Source organism: Oncorhynchus nerka, linkage group LG8 (assembly GCF_034236695.1).
Source record: "Oncorhynchus nerka isolate Pitt River linkage group LG8, Oner_Uvic_2.0, whole genome shotgun sequence".
NCBI classification, from domain to species: Eukaryota; Metazoa; Chordata; class Actinopteri; order Salmoniformes; family Salmonidae; genus Oncorhynchus; species Oncorhynchus nerka.
The window spans coordinates 52,497,958-52,515,387 of record NC_088403.1 but is presented as its reverse complement, the minus strand read 5'-3'; the positions used below and the strand labels follow the sequence as shown (position 1 = coordinate 52,515,387).

The window sequence follows — 17,430 nt, the reverse complement described above, 5'->3', positions numbered from 1 at the left end:
TGCTCAGTTTCAACACTTGGCTAAGTTTTTTTTAAACAATTTTCATTCAACTATTTCATACAGATGGCACACCCTATCCCCTGAGGATTTTCATTCAGAGACCTACTTTGGCACAAGGGAGTCCTCTGGTGAGGCTTTGGAAAGCACCACCCTCCACATCCTGTCCCCTGGCAGGTCCCAACCCCCCAGGGAGCTCTACATCGCTGATTCCCAGGACGAGGCCTACTATGGGGAGACTGAGAGTGACACGGAGGCCCCCGGAGGGATCCATCTGGTCCGCACCCAGCTCTGCGTACCTGCGCCTGAGGAGTGCCAGTTCCCCAGAGGAGGAGGGGACAAAGGTCGAGAGGGACCCCAGGGGGGGAGCTTCTCCCCTGGGGCAATGGTGGAGCTACAGTTGTCCCTCGCCGAACACACCCTGGAGGATCCCGTCTGCACCTCCCTGGGGAGTGCTCTTGGAATAGAGGGGGAGATTCAGGCGAGAGAGGCCCTCAAGAACGAGGCCCTCCTTCACACCACCACCCACTCGCTCTACGTCCCTGGCCCAGCTAGGGAGCCTCTGAGTCAGCATGGAGTGGTGCTGAGCTCCCCCTCTCTGCTGGGCCAGGTGGAGGTCACCCTGCAGCACCCAGCAGCCGGGAGGGGCTCTCCTCGCCTGGTAGAAGGGGTAGTCGTCTATGGGGCCAGTGGAAGTGTTGGTGAAGCCCCTGGGGAGGAAGGAGGAGGGAAAAGCCAGGGAGCTCCCGCCTCCTTCACCGTCTCCTTTGGAATTCCCACAGAGGGGGCGGAACCAACAGCGGAGCGAGACTCAGATTCAGAGAAGGACCTTGAGAAACCTAACAAGCACCGGGCCAAGCACGCCAGTGAGTACCCCATACCTTTTCCCTTCCACTTATCTCACTGCCACGAGTCATCCTTTGTGTATGAGTGTCAAATTAGTGTTGTCTTATAGGGTGCACTGACTCAGACCTAATAGCAGACTGACATAGCACTGCTGTGAACTTCATTTGTTAACGCAACTCTGGATGGCATGTGTGCATTCCTTAGCCCGGTGCTCTGTTGCACGCTAAAATGTGCCCCCCAAAATAGTAGACAATCTCTCTTACTTGGGAGGGGTTTTGTTTGGATTGAAGCAGAGACGTCCAGTTCAAGGCTGAATTATACTAGTAGTATCCAAGATCACAGAAGGCAGGATTGTGGCAATTTACTGTATCAGGAGAAAGATAAAGAAAGATGTGAGATAGAGCTAAATAAAAGATAGATTGATATAGAGGAGAAAGAAAGAGAGAGAGAGAGATGGGGGATAAGAATAAATCATTCTCATAATATTTGTTTATTATACCTTTTTCTACAAAATGCCCTATGAAATGTTTTCCCCTAGCTTTGAATATGGGCCTGATCAGGATGTGTCTTCCAGAGATAGATAGGGCATTATATTGAGCCATGCAGGGGGACATAAATAAAACACCAGTGCATTGATGATGCCTGTAGAAATGCTCTTTGATGGACACCAGCATATGCTGCACTGGCCCGTTACCCGATCCTTTAAAACGGCTCGTCTTAGCCTGCGTCTTAGCCTGCGCCGTAAAGAGAGAGTCGCTCACTACTCCCCCGTCTTCCTCCACCTTGAGGTTAGTCTACTGTGGGATTTTGTTTTATTTTTAAGGATGGGTTCTTTTATATGTCGCCGCTTTGTGTTTGTATTTGTGGGTACGGTTGGGGTCGTTAAAGAGTGTGTGGGCATGCCTGTCGTCGCCTCGGGTTTAGGTGACAGATCCCAGAGTGGACTTACAGAAAAGAGGGTAAAGGTGCTTGGGTGCCGGTGAATGCACTTTTGTCCCACAGGCTAATATTAATATGTTCTATGCTCTGCTTTTCGCTCCAACTATTGGGCCACCCGTTGAATAGGCTGTCACAGCTGTGTTAATATCATGTATTATTGGGGAACAAACAAGGAGTATATTAGGCATGGGTCAGAGAATTGGGTAATTGCTTGGCGTGTTAATTGAATAGAGATTGTGTAGATTGAGTGAACAAATTTGTGATATGTCTTGGCACGAAGTAAAGGGCATCAAAAGCCAACTATGAAATCGGGACCAGGAAAGTAATTGAACGAATGATGTCTATGAAAATATCAATTTATAGGTTATTGATTGCACTTGTCATTTGAGGGAGTTTTTTACAAATTCGTTTTGGATTGAAATATTTCAAAATAAAAATGGGCTGAATCAAATAGTCCGCTTTGATATTTAGCTCATGCTGACTTTAAGTAACTAATAGCTGATCTGGTCTGATTTGAGTTTAGAAATTACAGCACATTTTGCACATAGTCCCCGCATTTTAGGGGACCAAAAGTACTGGGACAAATTCACTTATGTGTATTAAAGTAGTAAAATGTTAAGTATTTAGTCCCATATTCATAGCACACAATGACTACATCAAGCTTCTGACTCTACACATTTTTTTAAAATTAAATTTGCCGTTTGTTTTGGTTGTGTTTCAGATTATTTGGTGGACAATAGAAATTAAATGGTAAATAGTGTTATTGCGTCATTCTGGAGTCATTTAAATTGTAAATAGGAATAGAATATGTTTCATAAACACTTCTACATAAATGTGGATGCTACCATGCTTACAGAGCATCCTGAATGAATCGTGAACAATGATGAGTGAGAAAGTTAGACGCACAAATATCATACCCCCAAGACATGCTAATCTCTCATCATTACAATTACACGGGAGGTTAGTATTTCTATTCTTATTTACAATAAAAGTGACTCCAAAATGACACAATACATTATTTACCATTCATTTCTATTGTCCACCAAATAATCTGAAACACAACCAACACAAACAGCAAATGCATCCAACAAATGTGTAGAGTCACAAGCTTGATGTAGTCATTGTGTGTTATGAATATGGGACCAAATACTTAACATTTTACTACTTTAATACACATAAGTGAATTTGTCTCAACACTTTTGGTCCCTTAAAATAGGGGAACTATCTACAAAAAAGTGCTGTTCACCCGATATTGCTGAAAATCCCCTCAAATTAAAGCTGAGAGTCTGCACTTTAACCTCAGTCATTATATCATTTCAAATTAGAATTGCTGGAGTACAGAGCCAAAACAAAACAAGTTGTCACTGTCCAAATACTTTTGGAGCTCAAATAGGAAGATATTCAGTTGTGATATTTTACAGAATGCATGTTATTTTTACGATGCATGTGCATCCAAAAGGAAAGATTTGTGGTGGTTTCAGTTCTACCCGAGCTATTATTACCCATAATATGCAGTTAAATGAACTAACTCTCTCCCTCTACCCTCTCTCTCCCTCCCTCCCTCCCTCCCTCCCCTCTCCCCCTCACAGGGCTCAGGCGCAGTGAGAGCCTGTCAGACAAGCAGGTGAAGGAGGCCAAGTCTAAATGTAAGCGCATTGCTATTCTTCTGAACGCTGACGCTCCCAACCCCAACAACAAGGGGGTGTTGATGTTCAAGAGGCATCGACAGAGGGCCAAGAAGTACACACTCGTCAGCTACGGCACCGGTGAGAGTGAACCAGAGTACGAGGTCGACGACAGCGACGAGGAAGACGCCAGAGCGATCAAATTCACCCTCGTAGCCACCACCAGCGGATCAGAGCTTGAGGAGGACTTTATCACTAATGCCCAGGGCGGTGGCAGAGTGCTAACCTTCGACTGGGACACAGGACTACTCGAGATCGAGCGCAAGCTTAACTCCGGAGAGGAGATGGAGCAACTGCCCAACACCACGGGAAAGGGGGCCACAATGTTCGCCCAGCGCCGCCAGCGCATGGATGAGATCGTTGGCGAACACGAGGAGATGAGGCGCCAGGGGATTCCCGTGGAGGGGGTACAGGAGGTGGAGAAACATGCAGCCAACCAGCAGATGGAGGAGCGCTCGTACATGCAGGCCACCACAGAGAGGCAGGCCTACATGGACTTTAGCGTGAACCAGAAGCAGCAGCAACAGTATCAGAAGTACCAAGAGCAGCAGTACTATGAACAGCAGCAACAACAACAGTACGAGCAGCAGCAATACCAGCAGCAACAACAACAGTACGAACAGCAGCAGTACCAGCAGCAACAACAATATCATCAACAGCAGCACCACCAGCAGCAAGAGTACCAACAGCAGCATATTCAGCAGTACTCGTCTAACATGAATGGCATGGCCAACCATCAAACCAATGAAATGCAGAGTTCCATGAGCAATCAAACTGCCCAACCCTTCTCATTACAAAACCAGATGCCCGCCCTGTTTTCTCCCCCAGTGAGTGGGAGCAACCAAGAGATGATGGGTCAGGGAGAGCAGATTGCCTCACGCGACGAGCGCATTTCGACGCCGGCAATCAAGTCTGGGATCTTGCAGGACACAAGGAACAGGTTCAAGGGCAAGCCAATGTTCAATTTCAAACAAGCACCCAAAGTGTCACCCAACCCCGAGCTTCTGAATCTCCTCAACAGGAGTGACAAGAAGTTGGATTCCGAGTCATGCACGGAAGAGGACTATCTTAGCTTGGGTGCTGAGGCTTGCAACTTCCTCCAGTCACCAAGGGTCAAGCATAAGACGCCTCCACCAGTCGCTCCCAAGCCCATCATTAACCCCAACTCTCCACCCTGGTCCCCTCAGCCTGAGCTGGCCAACCAGGAGTTGCCACTGCATGCTGAAAATAGCGTCCCTGCACCTGCTGCAGCCCTTGAGACCGAGTCCGCCCCAGAATCAGCCCCAGAGCCCTCCCCTCCTTTTGCCTCCCAGGAAGCTCCTGTTCCTGCCAAGCCCACCTCTCCAGCCAAACACACATGGAGTCCCCCAGGGTCCCAGGCACAGCAGCAGCAGCCCCAGCAAGCACCAGCCTGGGGAGGAAATGGTCCCTCACCAACTCAGCCTCATTCGCAACCCGAGCCTCAAGTGAGTTCCTGGGCTCCGTCACTAACACAGGCATCACAGCAGCCACTTGTGAGTATTTGGCCACCTGCTGAAATGAAGCACCAGGCTCCAGCTCCAAGTAAGTCCCCACCACAGCTCCCTTGGGTGACTCCCCAACCACCCCCTCCTCAGCCTCAGCCACCCATGAATTCTTGGGCTATAGCGCCTGCCCAGTCACAACTCCAATGGGTTCAACCTCAAGAACAGCAACAGCCCCAGGCACCTTGGGCTCAACCTCAAGAACAAGCACAGCAACATCCCCAGGCACCTTGGGCTAAACAGCCTCAGTCTCCAGAACAGGCTTGGCCCCAGGACCAGCCTCAGCCACCCTGGGTGTCATCACCTCAGCCTCCAATGAATGCATGGACACCACCACAGTGCCATACCCAGCCACAACAACCACCTTGTGCCCAACAAGCTCAACCCCAACATCCAGCTCAGCCTCAACCCCCTATGAATGCATGGGTCCCAGCACCTGCTCAGGCTCAGGTCCAGCCTCCATGGGCCCAGCTATCTCAAGAGCAAGAACAGCCACCCATGAATGCCTGGGCCCCAGATCAGAATCAGGCCCGGCCACAGCCACCTTGGGTCCAACCACCTTCAACCCAATCCCCACCCCAGCAAAACTGGCAACAACCACCTCCACAGCAGGCACCCTTACAGCCACCTATGAATGCATGGGCCCCAGCTCAGGCACAGCCTCAGACACACACAAGTACCTGGGCCCCACAACCACAGCAAGCCCCAGTGAATACTCAGACCTGGATGCACAGAGTGTGTCAACCTTCTCCAAAACCTTGGAATGCTCCACAGAGTGCTCCCTGTTCTACTCCTCCACCTCCCCCACAGCGAATTAACTCTTCGTCACCCGTCATCAATCCAATGGCCAGTGTTTTGGCACCAGTAGGAGGAATGGGCTCGGCTTTGTCGATGCCAGCGGTTCGGGGGAAAGGAGCCGATTTGTTCGCCAAGAGGCAGTCTCGTATGGAGAAGTATGTCGTGGATTCGGACACTGTGCTGGCAGCCACTGCACAGGCAGCTCAGCAAGCCCAGGCCGCCACTGCACAGGCAGCTCAGCAAGCCCAGGCCGCCACTGCACAGGCAGCTCAGCAAGCCCAGGCCGCCACTGCGCAGGCAAACAAGGCAAGGCCCACGTCGCCCTCTCCCTCCGTACCTCATCCGTGGAAATATTCACCCAATTGCAGAGCTCCCCCTACATCGAATTACAACCCCATACAGTCCCCTTCCTACCCACCAGGGGCCATTAAGCAACCCCCTCCATCTAGCCCTGTGGTCAAAGCAAAGAAAGGGAAAGGCAAACCTGCCTGCAAACCCCTTGCCGTTATAGATGTCATGAAACATCAGCCTTATCAGCTCAATGCCTCCCTCTTTACTTATGGCCCAGCAGTGGAGGCTGCCGAGGCTGCCAAGGCCGCCGCACCAAAGCCTGCCCCAGTCCCTCCAAACCAAAACCAACCAATAAGATATGAGCAAGCTGCCCCTGTCCAGCCGGCTGGACAAATGAATGCTCCCTATTCACAGCAGCCCCAGCAGCTCTACGGGATTACCCCTCAACCACCCATGCATGATAGTCCATACCACCCAGCCTCACCTAATGCTTACCAGCCATCTAACAATCCCTACCAGCAGGTTCCTGCTGGCCCTTACCAACATCCATATAATCCCCCTTACAAACAAGCCCCTCCAGCCCCTTATCAATCCCAGCAGCAAGCTCAAAACCCTTCTTACCAACACACCCCCCAAGGTCCTTATCAGCCATCCCATAGCCCCCCCTACCAAGCAGCACCCCAAGCCCCATACCAGCCACTACCTCCCAGTACCTACGTGGTGCCCAGCTTTCCCATAGCGGCAAAGTCTGAGTCCATCTTTGGGGGCAACACCGCTCCAAAGCCCAGGTTCATGGCCAAAAAGAGTTCAGCCCAGGTGTGGAAGCCAGCAGCTGTGGGAAAAGAGTGATTCTGATAGCATAATTAAGTGATCTTTCCTTAAAAGAACAGAAGATCTAGTTACAACAAATACATGCACAGTACATTCATATAAATGCTATATATTCATAGAAAGCTTTTAAGATGCCTTTTCAACATTTTATAGCCAACATATTTTTTTAAATAAATGCTAGAATTTTAAAAAGGCCCGATGCAGCTGTTTGGATCTCAATATCAAATCATTTCTGTGTAAGAATGAAGTACCTTACTGTTTTATTTTTTAATTAAAATGGTTAAAAACAAACAAATTGCGTCTTAGCAAAGAGCAATTTCTCAAGCAAGAATTTTGCTAGGACTGTCTGGGAATGGTCTAAGTGAGGGGCCTAATTGGACGAGCCTAATGGGAGGGTTACATAACCTGGTAGAGCGGTTTGAAACTATTTGTTATTGGTATATTAACTTATACTGCCTGGTGATGTCGGCAGGCAGGCCAAAACGCCATCCAACCAAAGTTTCAGGCTCTTACACTGAAATGGCATTATGATAATTGTCACAATTCCCTAGTATTATTCCAACCTCATACTGTGGAAAAATATATATAAAACACAGGATATTCACATTTTTGACTGCACTGGGCCTTTAATATATAAAGTTTGGATGTATTTTTCCACCTGCTATGCATTCACTCTTTACATGTATACAACTATATAATATCTTCGTTTTTCAAGCAAAGCTTTTCAATGTTGGTTTCTTTGCAATATTGCAATGCACAATACATCGAAAATTAAATATGATATTGGTATATCTCAATTATCTAAGCCCAGAAATGATAAAATGTAGTTTTTCAGGAAATCCACAAAATGCATTCAATAGACTTATGATGTGAATCAGTGGAGCCTGTGAGCAGGCATTGCCAGAATGTGAACGAGGATAATAGCCAGCAAGAATTCAGAGGAACAGGTGAATGTATATTGCTGAGAAAGTTACAATTGGAAATGAGAGAAGCTTGAAAGGGAATTTAAGAAAAGGTTGGAGTACTAAGGCGGTGTGTGAGCCAGTGACAAGTTTGAGAAGATCTTCTGCAATATCAACAGTGTATTTGTTAGCTGTTAAGATGTGCAATAATTTGTCAAAATTGACCTTGAATGATCTGAGAAGAAAATTATTAGTAGCGACTAAGAGGTTTAAGACACCGAGAGCTTGGCACCATAAGGCTCTATCTGCTAAAAAAACATTCTGAGATAATTGGCTGTACAGTTTCAAACCCTCATTGGTTTGAATGGTGTCAGCCATTTTTGATCTTATTCTATTAAGTGTAACAACATGAATTGGGGGTATTTAGAGTACCTTATAGGTAGAGAACATTGAACAGAACAAGACTACGTCAATGACAACAATGTAGATAGAACCTTAGCGTCCCAAGCTCTCGACATGGTTAGGGAGTCCAGGAGTGGTCAGTGGAAACATATTTAGGGTCAGGTTTGAGAGCCGCCTGGCTTCATTTGACATGTGTTTTGTAAGTACAGTGATGTTACTTAGATTTGGTGGATATAATGTTCATATGCAATAGTGAATAGGAAACATGGCTACTTCATCTACCTAACATTCATAAATTGCATTGCAAAAAGGGAATGTTTTGTATTTTATAAATTGAAGTATACATATAAGTCTAGTATTTTTTTGTTAGGGTCCCGTTTCCTGGAGGTGGAAGGTACTTGCACAAGTTTAAGATGTAGATCTGGTACAATTTCATTCAGTGTCTTCCAAAAGACCCTGCTTGAATTGTTTTAGATTCATTTTTACCAGTTATTGCGTCATGTTAGGTCGCTAAATGTAAACTTTTCCATGTCACAGATGATGTGTGTGCGTGAGTGAAAGCTGTCGGTTTGGGAGGATTAGTGGGCTTGTATTATTTCACCAACATGAATGGCAGTCGCTCACTAGACCTCCAGCTATTCTGTCTTTTCTCACGCTTCTAATTTTAGCTTTGCATATTTTTTTCCCTATGTTTCTGTACACCTGCTTTGGTTTAACATAATGGCCAAAAAAAATACATTTTATAAAAAGGGATATTGAAATAAGCAGTTACAGAAAAAGGGGAGTTTGGATGAACCACCCTGTCATTTGAATGGTATACATTTGTTAGAGTTGCTTTCTCTTGTTCTGTCGATTCTTTTTCATTTTCTTTTGTGTTTCTTTTTCATAGTGCACTTTCTGTACGATTCATGTCAAGTGCCATTAAAATGCCTTTTATCCTTACGTTTGCATTTCCTTGGTTGGCCTCTTCTGCCTGCATTTTCACATCCCATTCTGCCCACTCTTTACTTTCCCCTCTACACCTTCTTTATACTTGGCACAACTCTGTTCCCACCTTACCAATGCGCCATATTTTCTGTAGAAAAATTACAAAAACACCCACATTCATTATTTTGCTACTTCCTAACTCAAATAGGAACACCCAGGGATTTTTGGTTTGGATTTTTGTAAACAGTAGCACGTCTTAAACTATTTTCAGTCATAGCGAAATACAAATCGTACGTTCAATATATCACAGCCTGAAGGAAGTTTGAGAACATAGTGTGAACTAGAATAGAGGAGAAACAAAGTTGCAGGTACTCAATGTCACCTTCTAAACAACTGACATGTTTATTGGCATACCCAACATGCTTTTGTGCTGATAGAGGGGAGGTAGCTAGCTACCACTGTTAGCACCATCTGTGGTTAAGTATCGTAAATTCAAAATGGTGGAGAGCCAACCACTGTCCAATAATAGTTCACTGCTCACAGTCTATAAAAGCCTTGTTACAAGCCAGCTGCCTCTGCTTAGAAATATGATGAGTCCCTCACTCGAACTCTAGACTTCTCTAGAATTGAGAAAAGTGCTCGAAAAGCACACTCCCATCCCTGAACGCATGGTGACAGAAGGGTATTTCCAGCTTGGACAACCTCATTGGATAAGACTGGAGAATGAGCAAGCTCTGACCTACAGTGTAAATGTTTACCCGTCCGGTCTTGCATCACCACGTCGTGTTGGGAGCCATGTTAGAGAGGTTGTCAAGGGGATGTCGTCTGTTGAGGGGGACTTTTAATATCAATTCGGTGCCCACCGCAGGCACAGGCTATATCGGGAGGGAATTTGATCATCCTCACTTCCTGTTCTGGCCTTTTGGCTGCACCGGTTTCTTAAAATCTCACATACTGTCGATTTATGTATTGTTTATGCATTCTAAGCGAGTAATTATTTAGGTGTTCTTCTTGGTTGTACATTTTAATAACTGTAAAGAGCTCTGTATGTGTTGTGGGAGAGGCTTTAAGTCGCAAATAAAGACTAAACTGTGGCAGATTTATGGCTAAGGAATGGGACAGTTGCAGAATGAATGGGAAAACATTGATTGATGCACAACATGTTGTGTTTCCTGGTGAACTGAATGATAGAAGACCCCAAAACTGTTTGTCAACACATGTCCTCATCTCAGTATTTTCCATTGGATGTTGTCAACAGATTTAATAGATTGCGCTTTCTTACAAACCAGCGACGTAGGAGTCGAGTGAAAAGCACAAATATAAAATCCCTGTGTACAGTAGCACTGTCACGTCAGCCCAGCAGACACCCTTTCCAATGGACCCAGCTGCCATGACATCATTAAAAGGCTAATGCTAGGCGGACTCCCCAATGGTGTCGTAAAGCCAGACTCAATGGTGCCCATCTAAATTTTATGTCACCCCTCCAATCCCAGGTAGACACCCAAGCATTCCCTGCGGTGGCTGGAAATCAGCGATTAGTTAATGCCTTTCCTTCTCTCCTGGTCAGAGGCTATTTTAAGCGTCAGTCGGGGATTGAAATACATAAATCTTGATAATCTGACCCATAACACTGATGCACCGTATGTGGAGCGAGTCAAACATCTGTCTGAAAACACAAAAACCTCTGACAAACGTCCACTCCAAAGACCTACAGATGTAGGAGCTTAATCTGATCCAGTTTGCTACAGCAGGAAAATAATCCTGCAGCAACAGGAAATGTTAAATATTATGTGGATTATAATTAATGGCCATTTTTGTAGGGGTTGATATTTTTCGTAAGGGGAAATCAAGCCTTTTTAAACCTAAAATACACCACAAGTTTTACATTTCCTGCATTGCAGAAAAGTATTCTTGCAAAAGGTTGATCAAATTAAGATCCTACAACTGTACATGGCCTGTCCTATCCTGGGATATCATATGGTGTTAAGGCCAATTCCATTGTGTATCACCATGTCCCACCCTTACCTTTCGAATGTGGCTTAAAGTGCAGGTTTGGTTCATTTGATTACTGTCAAACTTGGCAAAACACTTGGATTAACATTAGGTAACACACTTATTCATACTCCACCCACATTTAACAACCGTCTATCTGTTAATTTGATGAAAAACAGTTAGCTTGAGCTACAATTTAGCAATGGAAAAAAAGATAGAGGAAATAAAATAGAAAATGTGACAACAGGGGGAATATAGATTTTTCCATAGATAATCATTTTCAAAATCTACTCTATATCCCGATAAACAAATAAACCAAATGCAATAAAGGCAACATCCTTTCACGTGTACAAATCCTCTTTAACATCAATCTTGAATAAAACATGACCTAATGTAGCTACATTGTCTACTAATCTACTTAAGCCGATTCATATGCGTCCCAGTCAAAATAGTGACAGCTGGATCGCAAAGACAATTCTTGGACTCTTCTTACAGCTTACCGGATATCTTGACTCACTAAACAAGTTAGTCATCGAATTTCCCCCTAAAAGGAATCGTACAATTCCATTTTCTTTTCCGGCCATTGACAACATTCTACAGGAGTTGATGTTGTTGGCTATTCTTACACTTATTCACCAGATGGCAGCACACTCCCTTCAGAGTGGTTTAAATTGCAGGAAGGGAATTAAAAGGGACCTGATCTTTGATACAATGAGAGAGACAAGATAACGGCCCTTGAGAAGCTTGGATGACTCATTGAGACACCTTGAAAGTGATGCTGGTAATCCACAAAGCCAGTAAGATCCAATTTAAACAAGATAAATGTGGCTAATTTTGGAAACACACTCATAAGCCAATTGTTCTGAGAAATCAAAAGTTGGGCAAGTGTTGGAATTGTGACAACAACAAAAAATGGAAAAGTACATTCTTAGAAAAAAGGGTTCTAAAAGGGTTATTCAGCTGTTCCTATAGCAGAACCCTTTTTGGTTCCAGGCAGAACCCTTTGTGGTTCCAGGCAGAACCCTTTTTGGTTCCATGTAGGACCCTTTTTGGTTCCATGTAGGACCCTCTGTGGAAAGGGCTCTACATGGAAACCAAAATAGTTTTTCCTGGAACCAAAAAGGGTTCTTCAAATGGTTCTCCTTTTTTTCTAAGGTTGTATCTTCTTGAATAGGAATCCTCTATCAAGTTGTATCCTGATTCTGGTAGAGTTGTCTTCCTTTAGAACATCAATAGTTGTTTTGAGAATTGAGAGCTGGCCTTTGTGCAGTATACTAGCAGCGTGAATGTCAACTCCTAACATATCATGATTCAGGTTACCAAAATACTCCTCACACGACGTGGGACGGTGCCGTTCTTTTGCCATTTACCAAGAGAACACAAACTAATGATTTATGGCATAACTATTGTGAGAAAGGAGATAAAAAATGGATTCTCATTGCTTTATATTATTGTTGATAAACAATCGAACTACCATATCAAAAATATTACTTGGAACATAACCTAATATGAAGCTGTACAGTTACACATGACTGTTGCTGCGAGAGAGGGAAGAGAATACTGGATTGTATGTGGGTTTTAAATGCTCAAAGGAGGCTCTCAAACTACTGTATGTCTAAGCCATTTTCCAAGTTCCACTGTGATTTGTTCTTGCTGGAAGGATAGTCAGACTAGTGCGTGCTTAAAAATCAGTCCCTGTCTGAAGTAAACATGTCTGAATGTCTCTTTTCCAGGCATTTGGCAGGAGCTACTCTCTGTCCCCACCCGCCGGCAGAGCACCATCGCTGGGCCTCCGGTCATTGTCTGGGTCCCCTTCCCTCTCATATAAACCCCGGGCCTCGTCTGCTCCAGCACCCCAGGGGAGGCAGATGTCCTGGCTGGACAAGAGTTACAAGCATCCTTCCCCCTGGGAGGCCGCAGCCCGCCACCCCATGGGCCTGGTCGACGAGGCCTTCACCTTCCAGAACCTCCAGCAGGCCATCGCCTTCAACGTGTGCTTGGCTGCCCAGCGCAAGCTGCTCCCCGAGCCCCCTGCTGAGTGGAAGTCTAGGGTGTCCTACGATCCTCCCAGGATGACTGAGGGATGGAACCCGAACCAGAGATGGAACCAGAGGCAGAGCCAGACCCAGACCCAGATTTACAGCAGAGTTATGCCTCCGTTCCTGTCCCCAACCAAGAGCACGGCCTCGGCCCCCGCCGGTCCAGCTGGCAACAGGTCCCTGCCCAGACAGTTGCAGCCCCAGAGGTCCCTGACGGAGGCCAATATCGAGCACTCTGGGGTCGGTTATGGGTACGGAAGGCCCCTGAGGGGGCAGCAGCAGCCGAGCTACAGATCTGTGTACCACACTGACTGGAGCTGGAGACGCTAGAGGCAGACAAACATAATGGCTACTTATCTTCATAACAAGACCAGAAAGTAACTCCAAGATATTCAGATGAATAGTAGTAAGGACCATATATATAATCAGCATAAAATAAAACTTGGGACAATAGGATAACACAAGGGTTGAGGAGAGCGAGGGGATAGTTTGTGGTATGTACAGGAGAGAGATTGAAGGAGGTTGGATCTACTTATTCGGTTGCACTGAGAATACTGCTAAGAATATACAGATGATAAGAGTAAATGTTTTGGTATCGGGGACACTGTCAATGATGGTTCTATTTTAGTCAAATGGGATGCCATTGAGTTTCACTTCATCAAGCTTTCATTGGACAGAAATCAATGAGTGATTGAAGCAAAAAGAATGGTGTAATTGCACTGTCAGAGGCTTTAATTTCCTCCAACACTGTGATGTGATGGTAGCATTCAAAGTAAGTGAAATCAATAGTATTTCTTCGGAGGAAGAAATGGGCATAAAGTATGTTGTAAGGCAGAATGTGTGATTGTCATGTATAAAAATTAAAGGATGGGAGTAATGAAGGGACATGTACATTTGTGTCAAAACACCTTTATACAGTATGGAATACAGTGGGAAATATACCGCTATGTTCGCTGTGCATCAAAACAGATCACCCACTCACCAATGACCACGACAAAGGTCCGTTTGAAATTGCTGAGTGGTACAATAATGTGTGATGACAAACTAAGACCTAGTGCAATAGCATTAGTTGATAGGGCACGAACACTAAGAGAAACACACAAAATAACACAGGTGTTATAGTAGTAGTTGGTGGCCACATATACGTTGTGGGGAGTTGGATACGAAAGGGTCACGTGTTATGGTTTTACCGTTTTATTATCCAGATGACTTCATCCACCGCGGATGTATTTACTTAGCATGCTGGTTTTTGTGGTGTTGGTGGATTCGCGTGTCTCAACCTAAACGTGTCAATATGAATACGGTTAATGCTTAGGGAGTCAATTATAGTCAACCATTAACAATCCAGAGCAAGGGGCTAAGAACACAGGGCTGAATACTACTGTGAGATGCCACACGCATCTCCAACTTCCATATAAATCATAATCATATATGTTTAGGTAAGTCCTTTAGATGACCTTAATACTTTACATTAATAATGTTAAATATACCTTCATGTAAAGTGAGATCCAGTTATGTCAGAGATGAGAGTTGACACTAGGTACATTCGAGAGTGAGGGGTGGAAATGGTGTTCTTGGACTTTGTTAAGTAGAGCACAGAATGTGTTATTTGCCGATGTCCGTGGCTGGTGATAAATAGGCTTCAAAGCAAATAGAATGTAGAATAGGAAATCAATAACTGTAATTTTATTATGTGGTCATGGACATGTATGGTGTGGATCAAGTTGAAATTGTGAGATACATCACTTGCGTTGGCCTGTGTTGCTTACTTCTTTCATGGATTCCCATCAGTCCAGAGTGAAGATTTTATGTGCGATTGCGATGGATCAAATTCTGAGTTTTCATGTATCATCTCTTATTATTTGCAAGATTTGAAATTGTTTAACACTAGTTAGTATCTGTCATGTGATTTTACAAAGTTGCGTATGTGTGTCATCAGCAACGATATATTGGAGTGATAAGAGTGATATTTTTTTGTGTTTTCATTTTCATTTATTTTACAGTACTTTCAGTCCAAACAATTACCCAATGTCTGTGTACTTTTTGTCGGTTTTGATTTCATCATTTGATTTCTTCACTTTGATTTCAGTAGGCAGGATGAGGCATTTTGGGAAATAAAAAAGCATTGAACTACTGACAAAGTATTTTTCTCATTTTGTTGTTGTGGGACTGACATGTTTCTAAGCTACTCCATCTTAACGCATCCCAGTTCTAATATAGGCATCATCAAATCTAAATGGAATCATTATATCATTGTTTTCTGTGCTGCTGGTAGTCCATGTGATGCTAAAATGTTGTTTCTGTTCATGTCTTATTAGTTGTACGGGATACGCATGGTATACATCGCCGAACGAAAAATGCTTACTTGTTGGTTCCTTCTCGACAATGCATACAACAATAAGAAATAATAAAAGATAAGAACACAAACAAAGTTAATGGCTCAGTGGAATAGAATAAACATTTTAGCATAAGTATTTTACAGGAAGGCACAATTTATAGTTTTGGCACAATATTTACACGTGTATTGGGTAAGGGAAATAAGAATCTGGTCACAGCAGTTGTTATGTGTGTGTAGCATGACTGTACTGTGTGTGTGTGTTTCATTTTTTTATTTCACCTTTATTTAACCAGCTAGGCTAGTTGAGAACAAGTTCTCATTTACAACTGCGACCTGGCCAAAATAAAGCAAAACAGTTCGACACATACAACAACACAGAGTTACACATGGAATAAACAAACATACAATCACTAATACAGTTGAAAAATCTATATACAGCATGTGCAAATGAGGTAGGATAAGAGAGGTAAGGCAATAAATAGGCCAAGGTAGAACAGTAATTACAATAGCAATAGCAATTAAACACTGGAATGGTAGGATGTGCAGAAGATGAATGTACAAGTTGAGATACTGGGGTGCAAAGGAGCAAGATAAATAAATAAATACAGTATGGGGATGAGGTAGATTGGATGGGCTATTTACAGATGAGCTATGTACAGGTGTAGTGATCTGTGAGCTGCTCTGACAGCTGGTGCTTAAAGCTAGTGAGGGAGGTAAGAGTCTCCAGATTCGGAGATTTTTGCAGTTCGTTCCAGTCATTGGCAGCAGAGAACTGGAAGGAGAGGCGGCCAAAGGAAGAATTGGCTTCGGGGGTGACCAGTGAGATATACCTGCTGGAGTGCGTGCTACGGGTGGGTGCTGCTATGGTGACCAGTGAGCTGAGATAAGGTGGGGCTTTACCTAGCAGAGTCTTGTAGATGACCTGGAGAAGGTGCGTTTGGCAACGAGTATGAAGCGAGGGCCAGCCAACGAGATCATACAGGTCGCAATGATGGGTAGTACAGTATATGGGGCTTTGGTGACAAAACGGATGGCACTGTGATAGACTGCATCCAGTTTGCTGAGTAGAGTGTTGGAGGCTATTTTGTAAATGACATTGCCGAAGTCGAGGATCGGTAGGATACAAGGGTATGCTTGGTAGCATGAGTGAAGGATGCTTTGTTGCGAAATAGGAAGCCAAATGTAGATTTAATTTTGGATTGGAGATGTTTAATGTGAGTCTGCAAGGAGAGTTTACAGTCTAACCAGACACCTAGGTATCTGTAGTTGTCCACATATTCTAAGTCAGAACCGTCCAGAGTAGTGATGCTGGACGGGCGGGCAGGTGTGGGCAGCGATCGGTTGAAGAGCATGCATTTAGCTTTACTTGTATTTAAGAGCAATTGGAGGCCACGGAAGGAGAATTGTATGGCATTGAAGCTCATCTGTAGGTTAGTTAACACAGTGTCCAACGAAGGGCCAGAGGTATACAGAACGGTGTCGTCTGCGTAGAGGTGGATCAAAGAATCACCAGCAGCGAACGCGACATCATTGATGTATACAGAGAAGAGAGTTGGCCCGAGAATTGAACCCTGTGGCACCCCCATAGAGACTGCCAGAGGTCCGGACAATTATTATTGTATTATTTTGGATATATCGGTAGTGAAAGTGTTTCCTAGCCTCAGTGCATTGGGCAGCTGGAAGGATGTGCTCTTATTCTCCATGGACTTTACAGTGTCCCAGAACATTTTTGACTTTGTACTACAGGATGCAAATTTCTGTTTGAAAAAGCTAGCCTTAGCTTTACTAACTGCCTGTATATATTGGTTCCTAACCTCCCTAAAAAGTTGCATATCACGGGGGCTATTCGATGCTTATGCAGAACGGCACAGGATGTTTTTGTGCTGGTCAAGGGCAGACAGGTCTGGAGTGAACCAAAGG

The 17,430-nt window shown here is 44.5% G+C and overlaps 1 protein-coding gene across 2 annotated transcripts in view; it reads left to right on the top strand.

Annotated features, from left to right (window-relative positions):
* The window catches only part of LOC115133553 (synaptopodin-2-like), a 38,564-nt gene extending 23,233 nt beyond the window's left edge, over nucleotides 1–15,331 (top strand). The window contains exons 3-5 of one of the 2 annotated variants that reach the window (XM_029666918.2): nucleotides 64–863; nucleotides 3,372–6,094; nucleotides 12,867–15,331. In XM_029666918.2, the coding sequence (XP_029522778.2) occupies nucleotides 64–863; nucleotides 3,372–6,094; nucleotides 12,867–13,502 (4,159 nt within the window). In that variant the 3' untranslated portion in view covers nucleotides 13,503–15,331. Of the gene's footprint in view, nucleotides 1–63; nucleotides 864–3,371; nucleotides 9,157–12,866 lie in introns of those variants that run through there. The other variant, XM_029666914.2, reaches the window with a different exon arrangement.
* Nucleotides 15,332–17,430: the final 2,099 nt, after the last annotated feature.